Source organism: Gossypium hirsutum, chromosome A09 (genome assembly GCF_007990345.1).
Source record: "Gossypium hirsutum isolate 1008001.06 chromosome A09, Gossypium_hirsutum_v2.1, whole genome shotgun sequence".
Classification (NCBI taxonomy): domain Eukaryota; kingdom Viridiplantae; phylum Streptophyta; class Magnoliopsida; order Malvales; family Malvaceae; genus Gossypium; species Gossypium hirsutum.
The window spans coordinates 62680361-62707371 of NC_053432.1; the positions used below are offsets into that span (position 1 = coordinate 62680361).

General features: G+C 30.3%; 3 protein-coding genes across 20 annotated transcripts; 2 read left to right on the top strand and 1 right to left on the bottom strand.

Annotated features, from left to right (window-relative positions):
* The first annotated feature begins 7995 nt into the window (after positions 1–7995).
* On the top strand, positions 7996–9867 carry LOC107890287 (ankyrin repeat-containing protein BDA1). Its single transcript, XM_016814765.2, has 2 exons — positions 7996–8794; positions 8907–9867. Exons 1-2 carry the CDS (start codon positions 8213–8215, stop codon positions 9201–9203), a joined length of 879 nt encoding a protein of 292 aa, XP_016670254.2. The 5' UTR covers positions 7996–8212; the 3' UTR covers positions 9204–9867.
* Positions 9868–12920: 3053 nt separating this feature from the next.
* LOC107890043 (ankyrin repeat-containing protein BDA1) lies at positions 12921–14654 on the top strand. Its single transcript, XM_041076184.1, has 2 exons — positions 12921–13657; positions 13770–14654. The coding sequence occupies exons 1-2, from the start codon at positions 13076–13078 to the stop codon at positions 14652–14654; spliced, it is 1467 nt and encodes a 488-aa protein (XP_040932118.1). The 5' UTR covers positions 12921–13075.
* Positions 14655–16769: 2115 nt separating this feature from the next.
* Positions 16770–25957, bottom strand: LOC107889136 (ATP-dependent RNA helicase SUB2). 18 transcript variants are annotated; one of them, XM_041076365.1, is made up of 11 exons: positions 25777–25957; positions 25480–25697; positions 24996–25040; positions 24819–24891; positions 24206–24299; positions 23675–23787; positions 23549–23602; positions 18812–18884; positions 18037–18224; positions 17868–17917; positions 16770–17113 (listed from the first exon to the last, which is right to left on the bottom strand). In XM_041076365.1, exons 7-11 carry the CDS (start codon positions 23576–23578, stop codon positions 16945–16947), a joined length of 510 nt encoding a protein of 169 aa, XP_040932299.1. In that variant the 5' UTR covers positions 23579–23602; positions 23675–23787; positions 24206–24299; positions 24819–24891; positions 24996–25040; positions 25480–25697; positions 25777–25957; the 3' UTR covers positions 16770–16944. The 18 variants fall into 18 exon arrangements, with proteins under 18 accessions (XP_040932299.1, XP_040932300.1, XP_016668946.1 ...); XM_041076366.1 differs by lacking the exon at positions 24996–25040 and having other exon boundaries at positions 24799–24891; XM_016813457.2 differs by having other exon boundaries at positions 23549–23787.
* Positions 25958–27011: the final 1054 nt, after the last annotated feature.

Genomic DNA, 27011 nt, shown 5'->3' on the forward strand with positions numbered 1-27011 from the left:
AGGGTGAACATCCACGCTACTTATAGGCTCCCAAAATAAGTTTTCCTAACCCTAAGGGAATAACTAATATGATAACTCATCAAATAAAAAAAATAAAATAATTCTAAGTGTGGACTTTTAATGAGAATTTAGTCAAATGACTTAAATGGGCTCATTAGGCTGAATTCTTACACAATGATCCACCTATTAAAATAAAATTAGACCAATAGTTTACAATTTGGGCCATTTTGATAATTGAGCCTGATATTCAATTAAATTGTTTTCCAAACTTTAGGATGGGCTTATAGAAATCTTAATGGGCCATTTTTTTAAGAACTTGATCTTGTGATCCATTTGCTTTTCGAAATTGGCTCGTTCAAGCTCATACATGAAATACAATACGCCTTGGCTGCAAGATTCAGTTTCTTGGACCAAGATTTCCAAGATTTAAAATCTTGATTTTCTTGATTCTTGAAATTGTTCGAAACAAAAAAATTGAACCAAGATTTGGTTTCTTGATTTTCTTGAAAACAAGAAAGTGAATCTTGATTTTCTTTTTCGATCGTGTGCGCATCTAAGGCCTTGGTAATGAAGTCTTGGATGGTCCTGTTCAATCTTGCTCGGATTTGCTAGGCCTTCATGTTCATGAGCCTTATTTTGGACATTGACACTCGCATCAGTATCATAGTCAGTATATGCAGCAGCGAAAGAAATCCCACTATGAAGATGCACTTAGAATAGTCAAGTATATTAAAAAGGATCCAGGACAAGGGATATTGTTGTTTGCAAAAGGCATTCTGCAATCAGAAGCTTACTGCGATTTAGATTGGGTTGCATACGGCATACCCTATGACAAGAAGGTCAACTTCAAGTTTTTGCGTCAAATTAGGAGATGCACTTGTGTCTTGGAAGTCAAAGAAGCAAGGGACTATTTCTAGATCTTCAGCTAAAGCAGAGTACAGAAGTATGGCAATAGTAGTGGCAGAAGTAGTATGGATAATAGGAGTTAAAATGGAGAAAGTTGTGCGGTTGCATTTTGACAACCAGACAGGTCTATAAATAGCAACAAATCCTATTTATCATGAGAGGATTAAACAAATAAAAATCGACTACCATTTTGTAAGGGAAAAAATCTAGGAAGGGTTAATTGAAACTCAACATGTTTCAACAAAGGAACAAGTTGCAGACATTATAACAAAGAGCTTGAGTGTTCAATTGCATAACTGTCTTGTTTCCAAGTTGGGGTTTAAAGATATTTTTCATCCACCAACTTGAACGAGTTAGTATAGACAATTAGTCTACCGTTAATTACTTGATGACCATTGTAGAGGCCCAAATTTGCCCGGGGTCCAACAACCAAAAAAAAAATTTAAACAGTCCACTTATATCAGCCATCATCCTATATCCCTAAGCAGTAGTGGAGTAGGCTGAAGATTACAGATCTTCCCTCCCTGAAGTTGTAGTGGAACAGATTGAAGACGGTGAGCCTTAACCTCCTAAGCAGTAGGGTAACAGGCTGAATTACGGATCTTGTCTCCCTAAGCAGTAGTGGAGCAGGTTGAAATCAACAATTCGTATCTCCTTCAACGGAGTAGATTGAGGCTATAAATCTCTTCTCCCTGAAATGGCGTTAAAGCAGCTCGAAGCCACAGCAGATCTCCTTGAAGTTCCAGTAGAGTAAATCGAAGCTACAAATCTATTCTCCCTAAAATGGCACTGGAGAGGCTCGAAGCCAGCATTCGTATCTCCTTGAAGTTCCAGCGGAGTAGATCGAAGCTACCAATCTCTTCTCCCTGAAATGACACTAGAGAGGCTCGAAGCCACCATTCGTATCTCTTTGAAGTTCCAGCGGAGTAGATCGAAGCTACCAATCTCTTCTCCCTAAAATGGCACTGGAAAGGCTTGAAGCCACCATTCGTATCTTCTTGAAGTTTAGCGGAGTAGATCGAAGCTACCAATCTCTTCTCCCTGAAATGGCATTGGAGCGATCAAAATCACAAACCTTACCTCCCTGAAGTTACAGTGGGGCAGGTCGAAGTTACAGGTCTTATCTCCCTGAAGTCGCAGTGGAGCAGACTGAATATAGTGGATCTTATTTCCCTGAAGTTGCAGTGGGATAGACTAAAAAGCTACGAGTTACAAATCTATACCTCTGAAATTACAGTGGGTTAGAACGAGGCTACTTGAAGAAGAGGAGCACCAAAGAAGTCGAGACTCGGTAGGTCTAGGCAAATTTGGCCCTCTTAAGGTCTTTGCTCCGTTCTCGTTACACGACAACGAGCAAAGAGGGGCAGCTGTAGAGGCCCAAATTTTCCCGGGGCCCAACAACCAAAAAAAATTTAAACGTCCACTTACATCAACCCAAATAAAAACTAAATAGACCTAAACCCAACTAAGCCCACTACCCAAACCAACCCTATAGCCCACAACCTAAACATCCCATCAGCTGAGCAAAAAACCCTAGTCCCATGTGCGTCGTACCCCTCTACTGGCCACTCCTGCAGCACGCCACCGTCCCATCACCTGCACCTCCAAAGATCTGCTAACACGCAACAAAAAGAAAGCAAGACAGACGTAAATGACAGCATAAACAGTAGCAAATAATAGCAAAGACTAAGTGTAATATTAGGCTATAAAAGCCTCGAAAAATCGTTGTAAAATGGAGGGGATTTTGAAAAAAAAAATTCAAAAATTGTGAATGTAAAATCAGCATTTTCAAACATATATTTGAATACAAAAAAAAAAACAACAACAACAAGTATTGAAGAAAAAAAACAGATTCGAACGCGTTAAGGTCTCATTTCTTTTTTCTTTTTATTTTCATTTTTCGATTACACATACAAACGTATTTTCCCTTTTTTTTCTTTCAAAAACAATATATTTATATATAAATATAGCAAAATAAAAAAAATAAAAAGTTTTGCCTTTTTTATTTCCGACCACCGTGTACGGTGGTCGACAACGGCAGAGCCACGGCGGCCGGTGGTCAGTTCGATGACGGGAAATCGCAAAGGGGGAGAGGGAATGAGAGAGTTCTCTCATATTTTTTTTTGGAGAATGCTGAAATGAAATTTTAAAAAAAAATTGGGGCTTTTATAACATGTATAAAACGATGTTGTTTTGGCTTAGTGCCTACTGACACAAAACGGCGTCGTTTTGGAGTAAAATGGGTCGACCCGACCCACTCCAATTAGGATCCGCGTGTTTTTGTTGAAACGGGCTATTTGCGCACTAGCCCCTTCCGCTTTCATGGCCGGTTGCGATTTAGTCCCAATTCTTTTTTTTCCTTTTTTAATTTTGCCCATGTAATTTTATTTTTATTTTATTTTGGCCCCCTGCAGAACGGTGTGTTTATAAGGCCTGGGATAATCTTCCCGATGATCCCCACACCTTGTTGCGCATTCCATTTTAGTCCTTAAGCCTGTTTTAATTATTTTAATATTTATATTTTAACCCTTTTATTATTTATTTATTTCAATTTGCCTTCTTAATTTTATTTAAGTTATAATTGAGCCCTCTTATTTTTAATTCATTTATTTATCAATTTATCTATTTACATGTTTAGTTATATATTATTCTTTTTTATTTTATTATTCATTCATTTTCCTATTTATATACTATTCAATCACTCATTTTACTATTATTTAAGATTTTCAATTTCATTTTAATTTCAGTTTACCTTTTTTAATTCTGTTTAAGTTTCAATTCTGTCCTTTGATTATTTATGTTTATTTTGTTTATATTTTCTTTATTGTTTATTATCCTTTTAAATACCTAGGTTTAATATTATTTATATTCTTTTACTTTTAAAATACTTAACATTACTGTTATGTATATATTTTTTTATTTTTGTACAAAATTTCATCATTTGTCATTATTCTTATTTTTTTCTCGTTGCTTATTTATTTCTTTACTTATTTTTATACCTTTATATTTTATTTATTTTTCTTCATCACGCATGTTCAATTTTATTTTAATCATTTATTATTACTATTACTTTTATTATTATTACTGTTTCTATTATTGTTTTTCTATTATTATTTATGTTATTGTTGGCACTATTCTTTATTTTATTATTATTATTTTTTATTATTTTATCATTACTTTCTATTATTGTTATTATTAATATACTATTATTATTCTTATTAACCTATTATTATTATTATTATTTTCTACTTTATTATTATATTATTACTATTGCTATCATCATCTTATTAAACTAATTAATTTTACATTGATTTTGTCACATTATATATATATTTGTATTTATTTACATTATTATTGCTATTACTACTATTATTATTATTATTATTTTTGAGCAACATATATTATATTATTATCAATTTTAAATATTTTACATATGTTATTTCTTTTAAATTATTATACGTATTATTTATTTTGAAATTTTTATATACATCTTTGTATTTTAAATTATTATGTATATATACATATATATTATTTATCTTAAATTTCTTATATGTTATTTAGTTATATTGTTTTATATGATAACTGTGTTAAATTCTTTTTATTATTTATTATAAATCTTTCTACTACTATTAATTTTAAAATTTCATATGTTATTTATATCAAACTTTTGTACATATCTTCTATATGTTAATTATTCTAAATTATTATTTTTTTACCATATTATTTATTCTAAACTTTTATATGCAATTTTAAATCATTTTTTTAATTATTATTTTAAGTTATTCTATTTATATTATTTTGTTATCTTGTATATTAATGATTTTAAATTGATTGATATCATTTACTTTAAATTATTTTTCATAGTGTCTATTTCAAGCTTGTTTTTTCTACATATTATTCGTCTAGAATCATCTTATTGCTTATTTTTTATTGTTCGTTTTATTCATTACATTTCACTTTATTTATTAATATTTAAATAATGTATGTTGAGTGATTATTGTCATTGTATGTGCTATAATTCGTTCACTTATTTTCATACTATTGTCACTCATTTGTATAGTATTTTATCCATATGTATTGTTCCATGTTTGTAATTTCGCCTTTCATTCGTAATTGTCGCATTGTAATTTTCAATTTATTGATCCGAAATTCATGATTCTATTTCATTCCAAGTCAAATTAATGTCTTTTGGGTTGACTTTATAAAACAAAAGCGATGTTTGATGTTTAAAAATTCGAGGAATCGTGCCCTATCGTGCTGGGTTGTAATTTCTCGTTTGTTCAAAATGATCGAATATTCTTTTGGAATTTCACACATGTTTTAAAAATTCTTTAAAACGAAGGTAACGTTTGAAGCTTGGAAATTCGGGAAATCGTGCCTTATCGTGCTGGGTTGCAATTTCCCGTTTGTTCAAATAATCGAATAGTCCTTTAGAATTTCACTCATGTTTTCTAAATTCTAAAACAAGGCAATGTTCAACGTTTGGGAATCAGAGAAAACGTGCCCTACGTGCTGGGTTTTGATTTACCGTTTGACTAAACAACCGAATATCCTTTTAAAAAATTTCAATGCATGAGTTTTGGAAATCATGAGATGATTTTGGGTATTGAAGGTTTGAAATGTCGTGTCCTACGTGTTGAATGAGATATTTTACTTCTTCGAAAAAAAGAGAATCTTAATATCCATTTGAGGTTATCCAAACATTCATAAAAAGGGATCGTATTTCAAAATTTATTTTAATTTTTTTCAATTTTCGACATTAAGATATTAATTAATCAATTAGGTACCAATTTTGGGCCTTACGAGGGTGCTAATCCTTCCTCGCACGTAACCGACTCCCTAACCCGTTTTCTAAAATTTCGTAGACCAAAATCGTTGTTTTAGTAAACCAATGTTTTATTAAAATGACCAAACTTCTTGGTGATCCGATCACATCTAAACAAAAAAAATTGGTGGCGACTCCCAATTTTCGTTTTCTTTTCAAAATATAAAATCGATCCCCTTTTTTTTCAAAAAAATGGTTTCCACAACCATAATTAATACGAGCTAATTAGGCTACCATTTCAACACAAAAATTAATATAGACAACTTGGGTTAATTAAATTCCAATTTTGATATAGCTTACTCCTCCATTTGTAATTTCCAATGATGTTTCCAAAAACAAAGAACCTTCTCATTTACAGCTAACGGGAAAGAATTTGTCCTTCCCTCACCAAATAAGTAATTAGATGTTGGGCGAGCCAAATTTGACTAACAGCTTTTAAGTGCTGGCTGGGGTTAGATCACTAGGCTGCAATTGGGCGGAGTTGGATCACTAGGCTAGGATATCTCTATTTGAGGATTAGGCCGAAGCATGCAGTTAACTCAAATTTTATTTATATTTTCTACTTTTTCATATAAAATAATCATTTAATTATAGTATTTGACGATTTGATTGATAGAATTTGTAAATGTGAAGAATTATTTTTTTAATTATTTAGAATTAAGATTAAATTGATAAAATTTATAATTATTGATGATTAAATATGTTAATATACCAGTTAGAAACTGTCACGTCATCATTTCCTTTAACCATTTAATGGGGAGTGACCAAAATAGAAACAATCTAAAATGCTGGTAACAAAATTAAAATTTTTTATAGTTTGGTGACCAAAACATTTTACACAAATAGTTTGATGACTAATAGTATAGTTTCCCTTTATTTTATTTTTATTTATGTTATTTTTAATAATTAGATTTGTGAAATTAAAATTCATTGCGACTAATATAAAATGCGAAAGTATTTTTGTATTTATTTAAAACACATAAAAAAATGAGAAACCTAAGAAGACAAATAAAAATATGTATTTTAAATTTCTTTATGAGCCAATAAAGAAGAAAGAGAAAAATGGAAGGAAAAAATCTTATTAAAATATAAAATAAAATAGCTCAATAATTTTATAATTTATTTTAATTAAAATATTTATTATAATATAAATTATTATTTATATTTATATTTATATTTATATTTTTTTAACAAATATTTATATTTATATAAAAGAGAAAGGAAATAATTAGAATTTTTTTATACATTAATACAAACATATAATATAATAATTATTTAGTAATATAAAAAATATTTTTTATCTATAGAAAAGAGAAGAGCCCGTAGTTAAAATATAAAAATTATTTTAATTATAACATAATTTATATATTTCTATTTTTATTTATATAAGAAAATAAAGAATAAAAGAAAAAATAAGAATTGAAACAAAAATAAAGAAGTACGCAAGGGTGAATAAAACTCGATTCGAAAAATTATTCTTTTTTGAAAATTCAAGTTATTTGTTTGTTTTTAATCAATTCAAATAAGTTATTTAGTTTTTTGAGTTCACAGTCAAGGTAAATTTTACAACTTAAATAATAAATTGATTTAAATACTCATTGGATCCTTGATAGTTTTGAAAAAAAAATTACAAATTGGTCCATTTTCAAAAAAAATTAAAAATATTTATAAATTTTTTTTTCTAAAATTTTATAAAAATATGTATAAATTGAAAAAAAATTATTTAAATTCTTAATATATAAAATTTTATATATTATTTATGAATTATTTATAAAATATTTTTTTCTAAAATTTTATAAAAATATGTACAAATTGAAAAATAATTATTTAAATTCTTAATATATATAATGATAAATTATAATTTTTAAATAAATTTCTAGTATGATAAATTTGATGCATTAAACAAGTAATTATCAAATCAAGTTTATCATAGTATCTATCTTGTTTTGTTCTCTTATTTTATTTTAATGATTTTTTCAAATGTATATTATTTATTTATGTTCTTCAACTCAAAATTTAATCATATTGTCGACAAAATTTCAATTTAATTAGTTTAATTTTATTTTTCTAATTTAATAAATAAATTTATTCGATTCAACTTAACTCGAATTTCATCTGACTTTATTCAAATAAAAAAAATAAATCGAGTTAAAATAATTGAATACAACTCATTAATTCGTTTAAGTCGGAAATTTCCCAAGAAGTATGAAAAAGAAAACTGGTTAAGAAAGCTCTATTTAATTTCTTAATCATTTTGCTTCCTCGTTCACACTATCGGTTGCCATTTACTTCAAAACTTTTGACCATGAAATTTCGCAGCGAAACTTTTGCTGTATTCCTCAGCTAAACACGAAGACTAAAAGTCTACCTTTTCTATCTATATATTGTTGTTTCCTTATTAACTGCAATTGACAGACCATACACCAAGTCTTTAATCTTTCAACTAATTGCTGTAAGTGCCGTTTGATCCTTACTTTGGAGATGGATGAAAGGTTGAGAACAGCTGGTCGTGCAGGAAATGTTAGTGATGTGTATACATTAATTCAGAGAGATGGAAATGCTTTGAGGTGTTTTGATGAAGTGGAGTTTATCGAAACTCCGCTACATGTAGCTGCAGAAGAAGGATGCATTGGGTTTGCAATGGAGATGATGAACTTAAAGCCATCATTTGCCAGGAAGCTAAACCAACAAGGTTTGAGCCCAGTTCACATTGCAGTTAAAAGAGGGCATAAAGAGATGGTGCTCCGTTTCCTAGAGATTGATAAAGATCTTGCTCATGTCAAAGGGAGGAAGGGTAAGATTCCATTGCACTTCTTAAGTAAAGCTGGAAACCCTGATGGCTTGGTCGATAGGTTTCTTGAGGTTTGTCCCGAAAGCATCAGAAATGTTACAACTACGAATCGTACTGCTTTGCATATCGCTGCAGAAAGGAATAGACTGGATGTTTTCCAAGTTCTAATCCAAACGCTTAAGAAGCAAAACTACTGTCAAGAAGTGGTGAACAGGAAAGACGAAGATGGCAACACTGCACTGCACATAGCTGCTATCAATAATCAACCCCAGGTTCGATTCATCATCTCTTATATATAATTAATATTACATGGATTGTTTTGTATTTCATGGTTGGCTAATTGTTTCTTCTCTTTTTTAATATCTCAAATTATTGATTAAATAGATGCTCAAACTACTACTAGAATGCAAAGCTGATAAGCATGAGACCAATGAGGCTGGTTTGACTGCACTGGAGGCAGCGCATCAACAGAACAATATAGAAAGCATTAGCATTCTGCGAGAAGTTTCAAACTTTAGGTATAAGTTGAAGAAACAAATTGACAAGTATGGGTCAAAGGTATCGTCATTAATCTTTGACAATATAGACAATATATCAGGCGAGGACCGCAGTGCCTTACTAGTAATTTTAGGACTGCTTCTAACAACAACCTACCAAGTCACTCTTAGCCCACCGGGTTGAGTTTGGCAAGGAGAAGATCGCTTTGAAATTAATAATACACCGGGGAAATCAGTCATGAACCAAACCACCTTTCTTAATTTCTTTGTGCCAACATATGTTGTGTTTATCGCAACGTTTTTTTTAACGTTAGCCCTCCTTAAACCTTTTCCCGTTGGTTTCAGGACAACACTTCAAATACTACTTGCATTTTTGGCAATATGCTTCCATCAGTCAATAAGTTTTATAGCTCCAACAGATTTAGCAAGATATTTCATCTATATGTTTTCGACGTTCTTTGTTTTCTTATTGGTGTTGATGGGTATTGCTTATCGGGCGTCGAAATTCATCACTTCAATTCTGGGATTTTAGTTATTCCCATGGTTATTCTTTCTTCTGTATGATGAATTTTGGGTAGGAACCATTATAATTATAGGATATTGTTTATACTCCACGATTGAATTCTTAGAATTTGGTAGTGCTCCTTCCCTCTTAGGCACTCGTATTCCTCGCTCGTTAAGCGATGGTACTCCTTCCTCGTTAGACGTTGGTACTCTTTCCTCGTTGATTGATTTTAGTATGGGCTTATCGTGCTGGTTGTTGATTAGTCTATGTAGGTTCTGCATAAAAAGATATTGTACATGTTGTAATTCTTGAATAATCAGATTTATAATTATTCTTTTTTTCGACTTACTTATATTATATCCGTTTATCATATATTATTTGCTTAATATATCTTTAATATATTTAATGATTGAAATTTTTTATCGGTAACTCATCTGCGATAATACCTTTCACAACAATAATTAATACCTTTAAAAAAAGTCATAAAGATAAATTTAGTCCCTAACATTTAAATTTTAGTCAATTTCTTGTTTTTTTTACGGAAAAACTAATTGGACTATTAAAATTTTAATAGCACTAACGTGACAGCTCATGTGGGCATTTTACGTATACTTCGTTGGTAATATGGATAAATTTTCTAAAAGATTTTATGAACTTTTTTTAAATTTGTTGATTTTTTAAAAATATTTATTATTATTTTTAAATTTTTATTAATTATATGTAGATTGTCACATTAGTGGCAACATTAATGTCATTAAAATTTTAATAGTTTAACAGTTTTTTCATCCAAAAGCAAGTAATTTAAATAAATTTTAAAGGTTAATAATCAAAATGACCCAAAAAAAGGGCCAAAATGATAAAATGAGTAAACACTAAAAACTAAATTTATTATTATACCAAAAAAACATCAATTTCTATTTCATTACTCAAAAATACATAAAAAAAGGCTTTTTTCTATGAATATAAGGGTTTTTTTAATCAATTCTCAAAATTCATATAACTATATTTTGGTATTCTAAAAATTCCTAAAATAAAGTACACTAGATTCATGTTGACGTCTATTAAGTATAGAGATCCCATTAAATTTAATTTAGACACCTCAACTATTAAAATTAACGCCACCTTAACATTTATGGGTATTGAAGTCGAGTAAAAAATATTGATTTAAATATTTATTTCACTTAGGTCTAATTATTTTATTCATTGCAGGAGCCTCAACTTCTATGATTATTGAGGTCTCACGCAATAAAATACCATACTTGCATTCTTTTGGGCAATATTTGGTGTTTTTTAAATATTATGATTCTAATGAAATTTGGTTTCTTGAAATGTCATTATTAGGAATGTGATTGTCGGAAAAGTCAATTTACAACATTTAGTATATATTGGAAGTATTGATTAAAATCACAAAAAAGTTATATTGTTATATTTGGTTCACTAAGTACCTTCTTATGAATGTAATGATAATTTATGAATTTACCCTTATTAAATAAAAGTTAATACTTATCTCTTCAATTTTTATAATAAATTTTATTCTTAATAAATATTTGGATTAAATATTTAATAATAAAATTTAATTGATAATTTCTAAATTATTTTTAATTTCTAATTTTAATTGAAAAAAATTGTTTCAAATTTGTCTTGCATATATTTTCTAAATATAATAATGCATAGATAAAACTTATTTTGGAATAAATTTTAAAAATACTTGAAAATTACGTTTGTTTTAACTAAAGGCTAACCCATAGGAATATATATATATAAAGAGTTGATTCTAGGTATTGTTCTAAGCAAAACTAAAAATAATTAAATCATAAAAATGTAAAATCATAGGCGGTCTAACCCACAATTTCTACACAGCTTAAATGGAACAATTTTACTCATATTTTACAAAAAAAACTAACAAATATTTTGTACAAATACAAGTGTTAAATCAAATTTGTAGCTAGAAAAAAAATAAAACCAATGAATAAAACTTATTTGCGAAAAATTTGTTGAAGTAATACAGAAAATCAAGTGATAGGAATGAGGAAGGAGGCAATAGCTTTTCCTTTTTTCTAAGTAGAATGTACTAAACTAATATAAAATAGGGTTAATTTTGTCTTTTTATTTTAACTTTTCAATGTACATGAAAAAATAGTTCTCTCGCCTTTTATCATAAGAATTACATTGCCATATTTATGGAAAAGTAATTTTCAAGGGAATGTTATATTCTAAGGAAAGTAAATAAAACTTAACATACCAAATGTTGAAATTATTTTTCAACTGATTAAATTTCCAAAAAAATTACTATTTTTCATCATACCAAACACTACCATATTGTCACACAAAATGCGAAATTCTTAAAAAACAAAATTCTCAACTTTCTCCTTTCTATTTTAACCTAAATTATCTTTTTTTGGTGTCATTCTTTAATGGCTTCGCTGATGTTTCAACGTCAACACATAATTGCCTGAAATATAAACATGGTAAAATTACACAATTTTTTTTTAAATTTTGTTATTATTAATTTTTGTTATAAAATTATTTCTAAATTATAAAAAATTAAAAATTATATTTTTGTGAATTTTTTTATTAAGATACACATCAAACTATTCAAACCCAACATAATTTTCTTTCTAATAAGCCCGATAAACATATTGAATGTTACTTAGAGAGGGCCAATTTATCGGTGGCAACTAAAATGACTCGTCGAAATTGATGTAATTTGAAATTTTAAAATTTTAATTGAATATGTTTTGAACGTAGGTATTTAATTAATTTTGTTGGTAGTGGTTACATACCCTTTAGCCTTATTTTTATTTACATCTAACATTTCTAATGATTTTGTGATCCGTACACTTACAAAATATTAAATATAAACCTTTCTAAAAAACTTATATTAATTGAGCATTACTTTAGACTGGAACACCATCAATTTTATATTTATTAAAAATAATATTCTGAACTTTTATAAAATTACAAGTGAAGTGATATTTATCTGGCTGCACCAAAAGAATTTTATTATAATAAATATGCATATTTCTTGAGATTTTTTATTATAATATGAATTATGAAACCATGACATAATTTTATTTTGAATTTAACAGAATATTCTTAATTAATTATTAAATAACTTTAAGTGGCGCACATTGTCAGCAGATCCCTAGTGTTATAATCATGACTATAACTGATTTTTATAGAGCTTCCTTCTATTTTTCACAATAATTTGACTCATTAGCCTTTGCATAAAGACCAAAAAGAAGCTCCCTCCTTCACCCTATTGGCTCAGACTTTTGACAATGAAAATATCTGAGGCATATTTCAATTTGGAAAACACTCAAATCAATGGAAGAAAGTACAACCTTAAATTTTACGGCACTCGAAGACCAAGACCAAAAAGATATACGTATATTTGGGTGCCCTTTCTATCCGCATGTTGTTTCTTTGTTGACTCCAATACACAGACCATACATCACGTCTTTAGTCTTTTCAGCTAATTGCCGTAAGTGGGGGACTTGATTAAACCCTTTCAGTTTCTCTCTTATTGTCTATCAATCCTTCCTCCTAAGATGGATGAAAGTTTGAGAACAGCTGCTCGTACAGGAAATGTTAGTGATTTGTATTCATTAATTCAAAGAAATGGAAATGTTTTGAGGAGTTTTGATGAAGTGGAGTTTATGGAAACTCCATTACACGTAGCTGCAGAAGAAGGATGCATTGGGTTTGCAATGGAGATGATGAACTTAAAGCCATCATTTGCCAGGAAGCTAAACCAACAAGGTTTGAGCCCAATTCACATTGCGGTTAAAAAAGGGCATAAAGAGATGGTGCTACGCTTCCTAGAGATTGATAAAGATCTTGTTTGTGTCAAAGGGAAGAAGGGTAAGACTCCCTTGCACTTGATAAGTAAAGTTGGAAACCCTGATGGCTTGGTCGATAGGTTTTTGGAGGTTTGTCCCCAAAGTGTCAAAAACGTTACAACTAGGAATCGTACTGCTTTGCATATTGCAGCGGAAAAGAATAGATTGGACTCTTTCCAAGTTCCAATTCGAACACTTAAAAAGAAAGACTACTGTCAAGAAGTAGTGAACAGGAAAGACGAAGATGGCAATACTGCACTGCACATAGCTGCTATCAACAATCAACCCCAGGTTCGATCCATCATCTCTTGTATATAATTAATATTACATGGATTGTTTTGTATTTCATGGTTGATTGGTTGTTGCTTCTCTTTTTTAATATCTCAAATTATTGACTAAATAGATGCTCGAACTACTACTAGAATGCAAAGCTGATAAGCATGAGACCAATGAGGCTGGTTTGACGACACTGGAGGCAGCGCATCAACAGAACAATATTGAAAGCATTAGCATTCTGCGTGATTGCTTTAGTCCACGAGTTTCCAACTTTAAATATAAGTTGAAGAACCAAATTGGCAAGTATGTGGCAAAGGCATCATCGTTAATCTTTGATGATGTAGACAATATATCAAGCGAGGACCGCAGTACCTTACTAATAATTTTAGGACTGCTTCTAACGGCATCGTTCCAAGTGACTATTAGCCCGCCAGGTGGTGTTTTGCAAGGAGAAAATTTCTCAAAGTCCAAAGGATCATTTGATGCAAATGCACCGGGGAGATCAGTCTTGGGTGCAGTTAACTATCTTCGTTTCTTTGTTCCAACTTATTTTGTGTTTATGACAGCATTTTTCTTAACATTAGCCCTCCTTAAACCTTTTCCCATTGGTTTCAGGACTGCACTTCAAATATTGCTTGCAGTTTTCGCATTATGCTTCCATCTATCAATAAGTTTCATAGCGCCAACTTTTTTAGCAGTGATTATTATCTCTATAGTTTCGATGTTATTTGGTCTTTTGTTGGTGTTGATGGGCATCACTAATCGGGTGTCAAAACTCAGCATTTCAATTCTGGGATTTGGGTTATGCCCATGGTTATTAATTTTTCTCTTAAATGAATTTTGGGAAGGAACCATTTTAATTGTAGGATATTGTTTATACTTCATGATAGTATTCTTAGGCGGTAGTGATCCTCGGCCGTTGATTGCGTGTAGTATATTCTTAGGATGTTGGTTATTCATTAGTCTATGTAGGTTCTGCATAAAGCAATGTTGTGCACGTTGCAACTCGTAAAAAAATCAAATTTATATTTATTCTTATTTTCAACTTGATTTCTGTCAATTTATTATAGTATTTTAATTAGTAAATTAGTTAATACAATATAATTTAATTCAGCAAATAACATGAATTGGTTACCATTTTATTAATATGTGATTATTATTAATCAAAGAATTCATTTGTTGCAAATCTGCAATTAAAAAAATAAATTCATTTAATTTGTTTTAAAAAATACAATAAATTATTTCAAATTTCAAAAACAAAACACGGTAAATATCTCATATTTTACCTACAATAAAAAAAATTGTTAGATTACAATAATAATATAATTAAAATAAGTATAAACTATCTAAACATAAAGACATACAAATTAAAAAAAATAGAAATAGAAACATACCTGATTAGTTTCATTCAAACAACCTATAAAATTATATAACAACAAATTTAATCAATATTTTAATAAATCAATAAAAATTGTCAAATAAATAAATAAAAATAAAAAATTACATTAAAAAATACAAAACACTAAACTAAACACTAACAATTTATATAACCTAATCATAAACTACTAACAAAATAACTATAAAATTATTTTTTTTTAAATTACATTACTAAAAAATCACGATACCCTAAACCACTAAACACTAACAATTTGTAATCTAATCCCATAAATTATTAATAAAATAAATAACTATAACAAAACACAAAACACTAACAATTTATAACACAATCAAAAGCTACTAACAAAATAACTATACAATTATTTTTTTTAAAAGATTACATTACTAAAAACTCACAAAACATAACAATTTATAACATAATCCTAAATTAAAAGTATAGAGATCCCATTAAATTTAATTCAGACACCTCAACTATTAAAATTAATGCCACTTGACATTTACAGGTATTGAAGTCGAGTCAAACTAAATATTTATTTCATGTAGGACCAATCATTTTATTCAATTGAAGGAGCCTCAACTTGCATGAGTATTGAGGTCTCACCCAATAATATATCATACTCAGCATTCTTTTAGGTAATATTTGGTATTTTTTTCATATTATGATTCTAATGAAATATGATTTTTTGAAATGTCATTATTAGGAATGTGATTGTCGGAAAAGTCAATTTACAACATTTAGTATATATTGGAAGTATTGTTAAAAAAAAAAGGTTTTAAAGTCATGTATTGACTTTGAAAAAAAGCTATGATAAATAGAAAATATGTTGTCTAGTTTTACCAAGGAACTCAAGGCCTCTTTACAACAACTTACTTGATGAAAAATACATGATGCCTGGTTTCATATTTTTGGTGATTGTGAAATTAATTTCTTGGATATCAAGAAATAAATAAAGTAGTTAAATATAAAATAGTATGATAAGAAAAGATAAATTGATCACTGTAATTTGATAATAATAAAAAGGATATCCTTGATAGCATTCTTTTGTGAAAGAATGAGTAATTGAACATAGTGATGATGTTGGTTTTGTGAATTTTTAAGACACAAATAAATATAAAGTTTCACCATGTGATATAGATAATTAACATAACTATGTTGAAATTTTAAAAATTTAGGGATGATATATAAGCTTATAATATTTGAGTCACCGATGATAGAAACTCAACTCAACGCTTGGTATAACATTCACTACAACAAATTTGATTTTTAGCGGCGTTTTTTTAGGCTTTTAGCGGCGTTTTTACAAGCGCCGCAAAAAACGCCGTTATAGATTACGCCGCTAAAAGTCATGATCTTTAGCGGCGTTTTCCCCACAAACGCCGCTAAAGGTCATGATCTTTAGCTTTAGCGGCGCTTTATCCACAAACGCCGCTAAAGGCCATGGTCTTTAGCAACACTTTTTCCACAAACGACGCTAAAAGTCATGGCCTTTAGCGGCGCTTTTTCCACAAACGCCGCTAAAAGTCATGGCCTTTAGTGGCGCTTTTCCCAAAAACGCCGCTAAAGGTCATAAAATTTAAAAAAAATAAAAATATTATAAAGTCATGAAAAATATAAAAAAAAATAAAATTCATTATCAAAATATTGAGAAGAATAAAGTCCATAATATAAATATAAAAAATTTCTATTAAAATTCATTATTAAATAAAAATAAAAATATAGAATCAAAACTAAAATAAATAATAAAAATTAGATTAAATATAAATATAAATAAAATACAACAAGTCCAAACACAGCATCTTGTTTGCGAACCTAAACAACACTGAAAATGCAAAGGTCTTTTATAAAAGACAAATTGCTAAGTTTTGAACTAGGAATTCTAATACCTTGGAGGACAATGCAAAGTTTAAACTTCATAAACTACACTCTCATTAAGACAAGATGCCAATGAATCTACAAACAGAGGGAAAAAAATATTATAGATTTGAATGGTCTGAAAGTGCCTAAAGGATTTTTGTACACTACTCCAGTCTGTTAATGCAGAAGTCATTGAAAAGGCTGTGCATAATATGTACCTACAACATACAAAATAATGTAACATGAAACCCAAATCCGTTAACTACAAAATTACAGGAAAAGAGAGAACAACTTAATATTTCGGTTAATTTGGTTTTTTTCTTTTTTCTTTTTTTAACGAAACAAAATTAACCTTCAACATTTTTTCAATGGATAATTCTACATATACAACCAAAATATCAAAACAAATCAAAATCTAGAAGCACCATACAATGAAGATATTAATCACCATCAGATGTTAAATTAACACATACTAAAAGTTCAAAACAAATAAATGAAAGTATAAAACTTAACAGGACTAATCCTAACTAATAACCAAAATAGCATTCAAATATCAAATTTTCTTAAAATCTCTTCTGTTAACCAAACTGAATTTTTTATGGTTAACCAAACAACCGAATTTGGTCAGTTAATTCAGCTAAAAATAAAAGAATATTAGCAACAAATTATGTAGCAACAAATTCAAGACCAAAGAATAAATTCAACTGGCATGCTAATACCAAAGAATAAATTATAAATTGAATTTCAGGACCATGTCAAATTTTCCTAGAAAACTTCTAGTCAATAAAAATTTTGAGAAAGCAATCCAAAAACTCCAACACTCAAATAAACTACATATGAAAACTACATACAAATTGTTTAAGATAAGGATTGATGTATCGGTATCTTAACCTCAGTTTTCCTCAAGTAACCAAGTTACATACACTCAACACCTCAAACAGATTATGAAGGTATAACCTTGTAATGACTTACCTTGATTGCAGCACCAAAACATGACTCAGCAGTTGTACTACTCGGAAACTCTGTCAAAGGATAGAGGAAGTAATACTTGGTAAGAATGAATTCAGTGATGAAATGGTACTGAAACACCCTCAACTGGCATGCTAATAACAAAGAATAAATTCAAGACTCTAAAACCCACCTGGTACGCTAATTCTCTAGTGTGACATAGAACAAGTGCAACAGCTTGCCCAGCAACAGGTTCAATTTGCTGAAGAGTTGATAGAACAAAAACAATTGTTTTCCCCATTCCAGATTTTGTTTGGCAAATCACATTATGCAAATTAAGTTGCTGCAAATCCACAGCTACTAATGAAGAACCATCTTCAGCTGAAAAAGAACAAAAGAAAATACATAAAATGTGTTAAGTTCAAAAGACATTCATAGCAGATAAATATGGAAACACATTCAATTGAATACACGATAATGTTGGATTAATATGCAATTTCTGTACCAAAATTTACTCCCAAAACAAAAATATTTATCGCATACCCAAAGTTCTACTAAGAATAAACTATCATCTAGAATAGCAGGAAGACCTGAATTCATTAAAATATATATGTATATAAATAGGAAAAGAATGCAAGATAATGACACTAAAACAAAAAGAACCAAACCGAGTTCTAACATTAAAACCCTGTAAAACCCCTATCCCGTATCCGTCGCCGGAATAGGTAAAGGGGCATTACCAGACTTGAAACTCATATCAGAACAGTAAAATTTTTGAAAACTTTTTTTTTTAGATAAAGAACATTCCTTTAGATAAATACTAAAAACAGTCAGGAATACAATTTAAACTTCTATTAGTATACATTCAGAAGAAGATGCCATTTTCGCATGGCTTATACACATTAACTAAAATATTCTTCGGCCACTAGTCTATTCTTTACATGCCATAAAACAATTCAAAACATAACAGTAACAAGCAGTGGATAGTGATAGTTTGATTAGTTGCTGACGATCCCCGAGCCTGTAGCTTCCGAATGAGATCTATAAAACAGAGGAAACAAAGTAAACGAAGTAAGCATTACAATGCTTAGTAAGTTTTAAGCAATGTCAACAGATAACAATCAAATTATATCATAGTTGTTCATATTTTTATTTCACTCTTCCTTCGGGCATACCATCCCTTTACCGAATATGCACATCTCATCACATATAATAGGCAGATAAACTTTCACATAAAGGTGAGCTCATGTGACATAGATATATTGTATAATTTCACGTAACTCCTCACACTGATCCGATGTCACATAATCGTAAGAATAGTCTCATAGATTGCTCACGTATACATCACATAATTACCTTATGATTTAGTTCAAATCAAGCTCACATATAAACTTAGAGTACATACCTGTTTAATCTTTCGCATTGAATATATTTATAAACAATTCTTATTGCGAAGTCTTATAGCTTTAACCTCTACTCGGATTGTCGGCGAGACCTTTGGCTCAGATGAAATCTCCACACGAAGTCAACGGGTCTTAACCCAGACATAGTCACCACAAATGGTCATCTGGTCTTTAATCCCAAGTTTACATCATAGAGTTTCATGCATATTTATTCACATGTTACAACATTCACATCGACTATCATATTTGTAATTCATTTACCTCATCAAATATCTAATAAAACACACCTTCCGCCGTCTGTCATTTGGCCACAATATATATATACACATCTCATATATATCTTAGATTAGCCATTTGGCTTTACCACATATCCATCTCATACACGTTTCGCATTAGCCATTTGGCTTTACCTCATATCCATCTCATACACATTTCGCATTAGCCATTCGGCTTCGCCACATATATACACTTCCACGTTCATCACATTGGTCATTCTACCTTATCACATTTATGCATGTTCGTATTCATCACATTGGCCATTCGGCCTTATCACATATTTGCATGTTCACATTCATCACATTGGCCATTCGGCCTTATCACATATTTGCATGTTCACGTTCATCACATTGGCCATTCGGCCTTATCACACATATGCATGTTCACGTTCATCACATTGGCCATTCTACCTTATCACATGTATGCATGTTCGTATCCATCACATTGGCCATTCGGCCTTATCACATATTTGCATGTTCACGTCCATCACATTGGCCATTCGGCCTTATCACATATATGCATGTTCACATTCATCACATTAGCCATTCGGCCTTATCACATATTTGCATGTTCACGTTTATCACATTGGCCATTCGGCTTTATCACACATATGCATGTTCACGTTCACCACATTGGCCATTCGGCCTTATCACATATGCATGTTCACATTCATCTCATACAATCCTAATCAAAATATAATTTTTCATGTATTCACATCACAATTATCCAAATATACTTCACATACCACATATACTTTCACGTATACACTTTGTCTTGGCTGAATCCACGTCTATCATTCTCCAATGAATAATTCAATTTTATGCCATACTATCATTTTATATTCGAATGCTTATAAACTTACAATTTCACAAATTTTAATATCAAAGATCCATCTAACACTCATATATCATTTTACAATATCACAATTTAGAATTCACGTATGGGTTTAATCAATAGCTTGTGAGCAGCCAAAACAAGTTTCATCTATGTTTACAACATAACCACAATTCTCTACAAGCTGTTTTTCCTGAGCAACAGTCGCTAAATTATTTGTAACTGGGATTACGAAATTTCAAATTATGTGCCGTTAATTTTCCATGAAAATAGACTCGTATATCCTCTATCCACAAAATTTTCAAAATTTTTGGTTTGGCCAATAAATACCAAATTTTTCTTAAAATTTTCCCTGTTTCACTGTTTGACTAATCTGACCACTCTTCACTACGAATCAAATATCTCATTGTACAGAATTCAAAATGTGTTCTATTTGATTTCATTTGAAACTAGACTCATTAAGAAGTCTAAGCATATAAATTTTATCTTATAACTATTTCTGTACAAATTATAATGATTTTCTAAAAACAGAACAGGGAATTTTGAAGTCGTTCCGACACTGTCTCACACAACTTTAAATATCTCTTTATAGGAAATTTCTTTGCTCACACGGTCTCTTTTACAAGAAACTAGACTAATTAAGATTTGATTACATATTTTATTCAGCCTATAATTCCACACCAACAATTTATGGTGATTTTCTAAAACCACGTTACTGCTGCTGTCCTAAGCAAATTATTACAATTTGCTTTTAAATTTCCAAGTCCAAACACTTATAAACTTACCATTTGAGTTTAAAACATATCATGGCCACATCATATCTTATTAAATCGACTCATTATGTCCTATTATGATTGAATTTACTCAACATTTAATCACTTAAAACTTACCTCGGAAGTGGTCGACGACTAGATATCCACGGCTATTTGTTTACTTTCTCTTTTCCCCCATCCGACTTTGATCCTCTTTGCTTTTAAGCTTAAGTAAAACAATAGATTTGCTTAAGTACTTAACCAATATTATTCACTTAACTATCACATTGGGCAATCACATATCATTTAATCTATATCTAAAACAATAGATTTCAATATGTATCATATTCGATAAAACATACCATGACTCGATTTCATGCTTATTTAATTTAGCTAATTTCATAGCCGATTAATCACCTTACCCCAACATTACTCAATGCCGAATATTAACCCAACATCACAAGCATAATCACCATGAAACTTACCTTGATACACATTTTATCCCATTGCCGAATACATATATATATCACCAAACAAATTTTTATTCACATCTCTATAATTGATCATAATCAGACATTATAAACAAATCAACTAGTTTAGCATTCAAATTCTTCTAATCATTCCTCAATCACTTACTCAATGAACAATAATCCAAGCACATCAAAGCATAGTCAAATGTATCATTCTTCTTAAATTCATATTCGAACACTCAATTAAATACTTACAATTTAGCACTAATTTGGCATTTCAACATAGCCAATTGTCATTAAGCAATTAAGCCACAAATATTCAATTTTACCAAGCTCAACTCATCTATAATCAACCCTCAATACACCTAAGCATCAAAAACAACATCAAAGAAATACAAACATCCATGACCGAATGTCATCTTCATAAATTTACAAAAACATTTGCCATGAGTTAGCTTCTATACTTGATGACCACTCCAAATATACAAAGACTTTCAATGAAAGAGCATTAACATACCTCTTCCTAAACATCAACCAACCCATCATGAAGCAAGAAAATCCTCTTCTTCTTCCTTCCTCAAGTAACGGCAATAGGGGGAGCAAGAATGAGACAACTTTATTTTCATCACCCCTCCCTTTTTATTACTTTATTACTAACCTTTTATTTTATTATTTCTAACATAAATCACTAACACAAAAATGTTTATAATAGGCTTTAACCCATAGCATGGCCGACCACTACTTGTCATAGGTGGAAATTTGACATGCAAGCCCATTATTTTCATAACATGCACTAATAGGTCCTTATAGATTAACCTATCACCTTTTAAAAGTGCCACACATAAGTCCTATTAATTAAATTCACATACAATCGACTAAATCGAAGCTTAAAACTTTCACACATTCATATTCACATATTTTAGACAATAAATATCATATTCAAATACTTCGGTGACTCGGTTTAGCGGTCCCGAAACCACTTTCCGACTAGGGTCAATTTGAGGCTGTCACAAACCCACTGAAAAATTAAGGAAGCAGTGGTCTGAAAACTAAAATAGAGACGAAAAAGGCAAAGACAAACTTGTTCTAAAGCTGAAAACCCTAAAAAAACCCACTGAAATAGAAGTAGATAAGAATAGATCAGAAAACTAAAAAAAGACATGAAAAAGAAAAGACAATTGTAGGAGTGACACTCAGTTGCTCTTACGAAAATTCTCTTCCTACTGTCCTGCGTGCGTGTTTTTGGCCTATAGTGAAATTTTTTGCTTCTAATTGATTGATTCAAATATATATATAAATCATAATTAATATAAAAATACATATAAATTGTTATGTTTAATATTTTAATATTTTTATTAAAAATAACAATTTAACACTAAATTTAACACTAATTTGAAAAAAATGTAAATATTAAATGTCAAATTTATTATTACCTATATATTTTTAATGCAAATTTATAAATAATTTTATTGTTAGAAAATTAATAAAATTTATATCTAAAAATATAAAAGAGAAAATAACCTCAAATTTTGAATTTTAAAGAGAAATGAATATTTAAAATTATTATTTTTAATTTTTAATTTGAACTGATATTATTTAATTGATTAAATTGCATCAAGCCTGCTTATGGTGGATCTGATTTTTGAGCTTTGAAATTATATTTATTAGTTAAATAAAGTTGAAACTAATTCAATAAATTTTTCTTGCAAAAAGTTATAACTTCTGTGGTTAATTCTTTTAAAGTGGAAATTCAAAGCACATTATACACTCTACACGATTCATGTTATTTCCTCGCATACCAGATGCAGAAGATGAAAACCCTGCAACAAGATGACCTCCATTTTCTCTCTTTTGTGCAGGTTCATTAACCGTTAATATATTGATTCCCAATGCATTGAAGGAAAAATTACTTTATATGGTAACCTTAAAGATTAACTATATCTAAAGAAAGGTAAGATGAATTTACTAACCTCAAGATCAGTAGCACCATCACCAATCATGTCTAATGCCTTGTATCCCTTAACCTGGATTTTTTTTTTGGTAGACTTGGAAAATGAACTTTTAGCCGGCCAATACAAAAAAGCCACAAGACTCACCTTTCTTATTTGTTGAACAGCAGTAGCTTTTCCTCTACTCCTCGAAGTGAGCTCATTAGCATCGAATCCCAAAAACTGTTTTCTTGCTGAATTCCAAGGATTGATGCAACAGGCTACAAAAATGCTTCTCAATTAACTATTTTCTGGCAGTAGTTGGCCAATGGTTAACCATTGGAAGATTATATTAATATACAATAACATGGCTCTCTCAATAGTAACGAACTTACATGCTGTACAATGACTCTTACTGATGACAACATTACCCATATCACACTTTCATAATTTTATATCTAATTGGTTTTTCAGAAGTCACCATTTGCTGCATGTGTAATATCTAATGTCAAGTAAGGATTTCCATTTCGTGTTTTCCAGTTTCCTACATTCAAGTTTCTATTTTCAATATCATCAAAATATTGCAAGTGACTTCAGATCTGCATTTATCAGAAGGGCAAACGAAACCACATGAATGCCTTAACAGAACAAAGTAAAACAGAGATGGTCTTTCAAGCATTTAGTAGCATAGTTGCATACATTGATCATTTGGCGGAAGCCCTCAGAAATTAGATAAACATCGGTATTCCTTGCCTTCAGCTTCTTGACTAATTCTTCAATGCCAGGCGAAATCCTAGAGATCAGTAAGAAGAATAATGAACTAGGCTATCAAACATCATGTCAAAGAGAAGATTAAAAAGAAAGGCCAACAAGAATAAAAAATCGTTAATTCATTGAGGAGTTGATGCCCTTCGGTAGTCATTATAACTTGTTTGGGAATTAAGGATTGTCAACCACATAAATGCTACCTAGAATATCAAACACATTGAAGAAGATGCCAATAAGCAAGGCTGACAATATTTGAATTGAAGAACTGGAGAAATTTGATAGCCAAGATAACAAACCCTTCCTTTATACTTCTTATCACATTACAATCAACAAGTTAATATGTAAAATTTTGGAGCAATTTCCAAAGTAAGAGACAGACAAAAAGAGACCCGCAAGTCAAAGTTTCATGTTTCATGCAAATCAAAGTTCTAAAACCTCAAGTCCAAGTACTGCAATGAACATATATTCCATATTTCAACTAAATCCAATGAAGAAAAAACCCTTAAATCATAAAAAACACATACATACACACACAGAGAAATACCAATTGGACTGATAGTTGATATGCTTTCAGTTGAGACCAAAACTGCTGGTCCTTGTACTTCTGGTTGCTCATCCTAACAAAACAAAACAAAAACATACACCTACTCATCTCGTGCCCCAGATATTCTTTAAGAGCTTAGACTATCATTTAATGGAATAAGGAGAAGAATCATTCTACCTTAACATTCGCCAAAGCAATTATATAGTTTTAGATGAACTATTGCTGCCAAAATTGTGCAAATAATAAACCAAGCTCAAAATCAGAATCAAGAGAAAACAAAGGTGTACCAATTTACGAGCTAAAAACAGACAGTAACTATGAAAATATCAGCCACAGAACATGCTTGTTAGATATATCAAAAATCAATAAATACTATCTCCGTGCAATGATTTTAGAATTAAAAAGAAAATGAGATCGAACATAAAAGATTTAAACAAAAAACAGAGATGATGCTGCCTCCATCCGATTCAGACAGATCTAGCTTAGTCAATAAAAAATAAATCTCAAACCCACAAATACCCATAAAGATCTCAATGAACACCAGATCAAAACATGCAGATATATCAAAAGGCAAACAGAAACCCAAAAACCCAGTATGGGATCAAAAGAAAATTTTTATTAAAGAAATCAAACCTAAAGAAAATGAATAAAAGAAAGGTACCAAATGACTAAAGAGGATGACTTTAGAGCCACGACCCATCAAATAGTTGATGGTGGGAATAGCAGCATGGATCCTTGTGTCATCTGTATGGAACGTTCAGATCGACTCTAACAAACACTTTCTTTCCCTTCAAATCAGCTTCCTTCAAATCCCCAACACTCTTCTTTGTAGCCATGGTAGTAGCACTTCTTCAACAACAACCAACCATATAAAAAACGCTACACCCGAAAAAAGGATTAGAGAACCGATCTGCAAAATCAGTAAGAAAATGGGAGTATTCAAAGTGAGAGTACTTACGAAGATGAGAGAGGCGGATATATCTAGATAGTGAAAATAAACGAAGGATCGAGAGAAAAACAGTAACGAGAGAAAAAGAGTAGCTAAATTTTATTTGGGGGATTTAGGGCGAGCGACATAGATGAGAAGAAGAGGGAGTTTGGGAGTGAGCGGGATTTTTTTGGAAGTGAGCGGGTAAGCAAAATTAAGCTATAATGGCCTTTTTTTGGTAAAATTGTGGCCTTTTGTGGCGTTTGCAAAACAATCGCCACTATAACTCAAATTTTTTGCGGCATTTTTAATAAAAACGCCACTATAGCGTAATTTAAATTTTTTTTATTTTAACATATTTTTTTATTTTTTCTTTCATAATTTTTGTGCTGAGATTACTATTTTTTGGAATTTTTTTAATTTTGAATATTAAACTTTTTAATTGAAATATGGACTAAAATATTAAATATTAAATATTTAAGTTTTTTAATTTTTAATTTTTAATTTTTAATTTTTAATTTTAAATTTTTAAATTTTAATTTTTTTTGAAGATTTTTATAACTTTTAAATTATTGTATAAAAAACAAAAGGAAACTTTAACAAAAATAAAATGAAATCGATGAATTAAAAAAATATAAAATGACACAGCAAATTTAATTGTTTATCAAAATAAACGAGCCGTTGTAGCAGAAAATGTGGTAGCTAGAATATGATATTCAAGTAAAATAAGATGAACATGGTGAATGTAGTTACTAACCTAAAAGTGAAGTCAGCCTTGTTCAGAGGAATTGACAACCTCGTTGAATTCACCAAATATATTCGGACAGCAGAGGGGACACTCGACGGCTATGCAGCAGATGCACAGGGCGAAGGCGATGGAGGAGATGGGTTGCGTCGCACGGGGCGAAGGCAATGGAGGGGCTGGGTTGCGATGCACGGGGCAAAGGCGATGGAGGGGATGGGTTGCGATGCACGGGGCGAAGGCGACAAACGAAAACGTTTAAGTTAGAACTTTATTTTGTTTGTAATGAAACGGCGCCGTTCAAATCAAATTTTGAGATTAACATACTACCCATGGCCATTAAACCTTAAACTATAAAACCATAAAACCCTAAACCCTAAACCTTAAATCTTAAATATTAAACCCTAAACCCAAAAATAAATTTAATCAATATTAAGTACTATTGCTTCCATAATTTATTATGAACATAAGCTTTTACATTAATATCTATGTATATACACATCAACATCCATATAATGTTTTT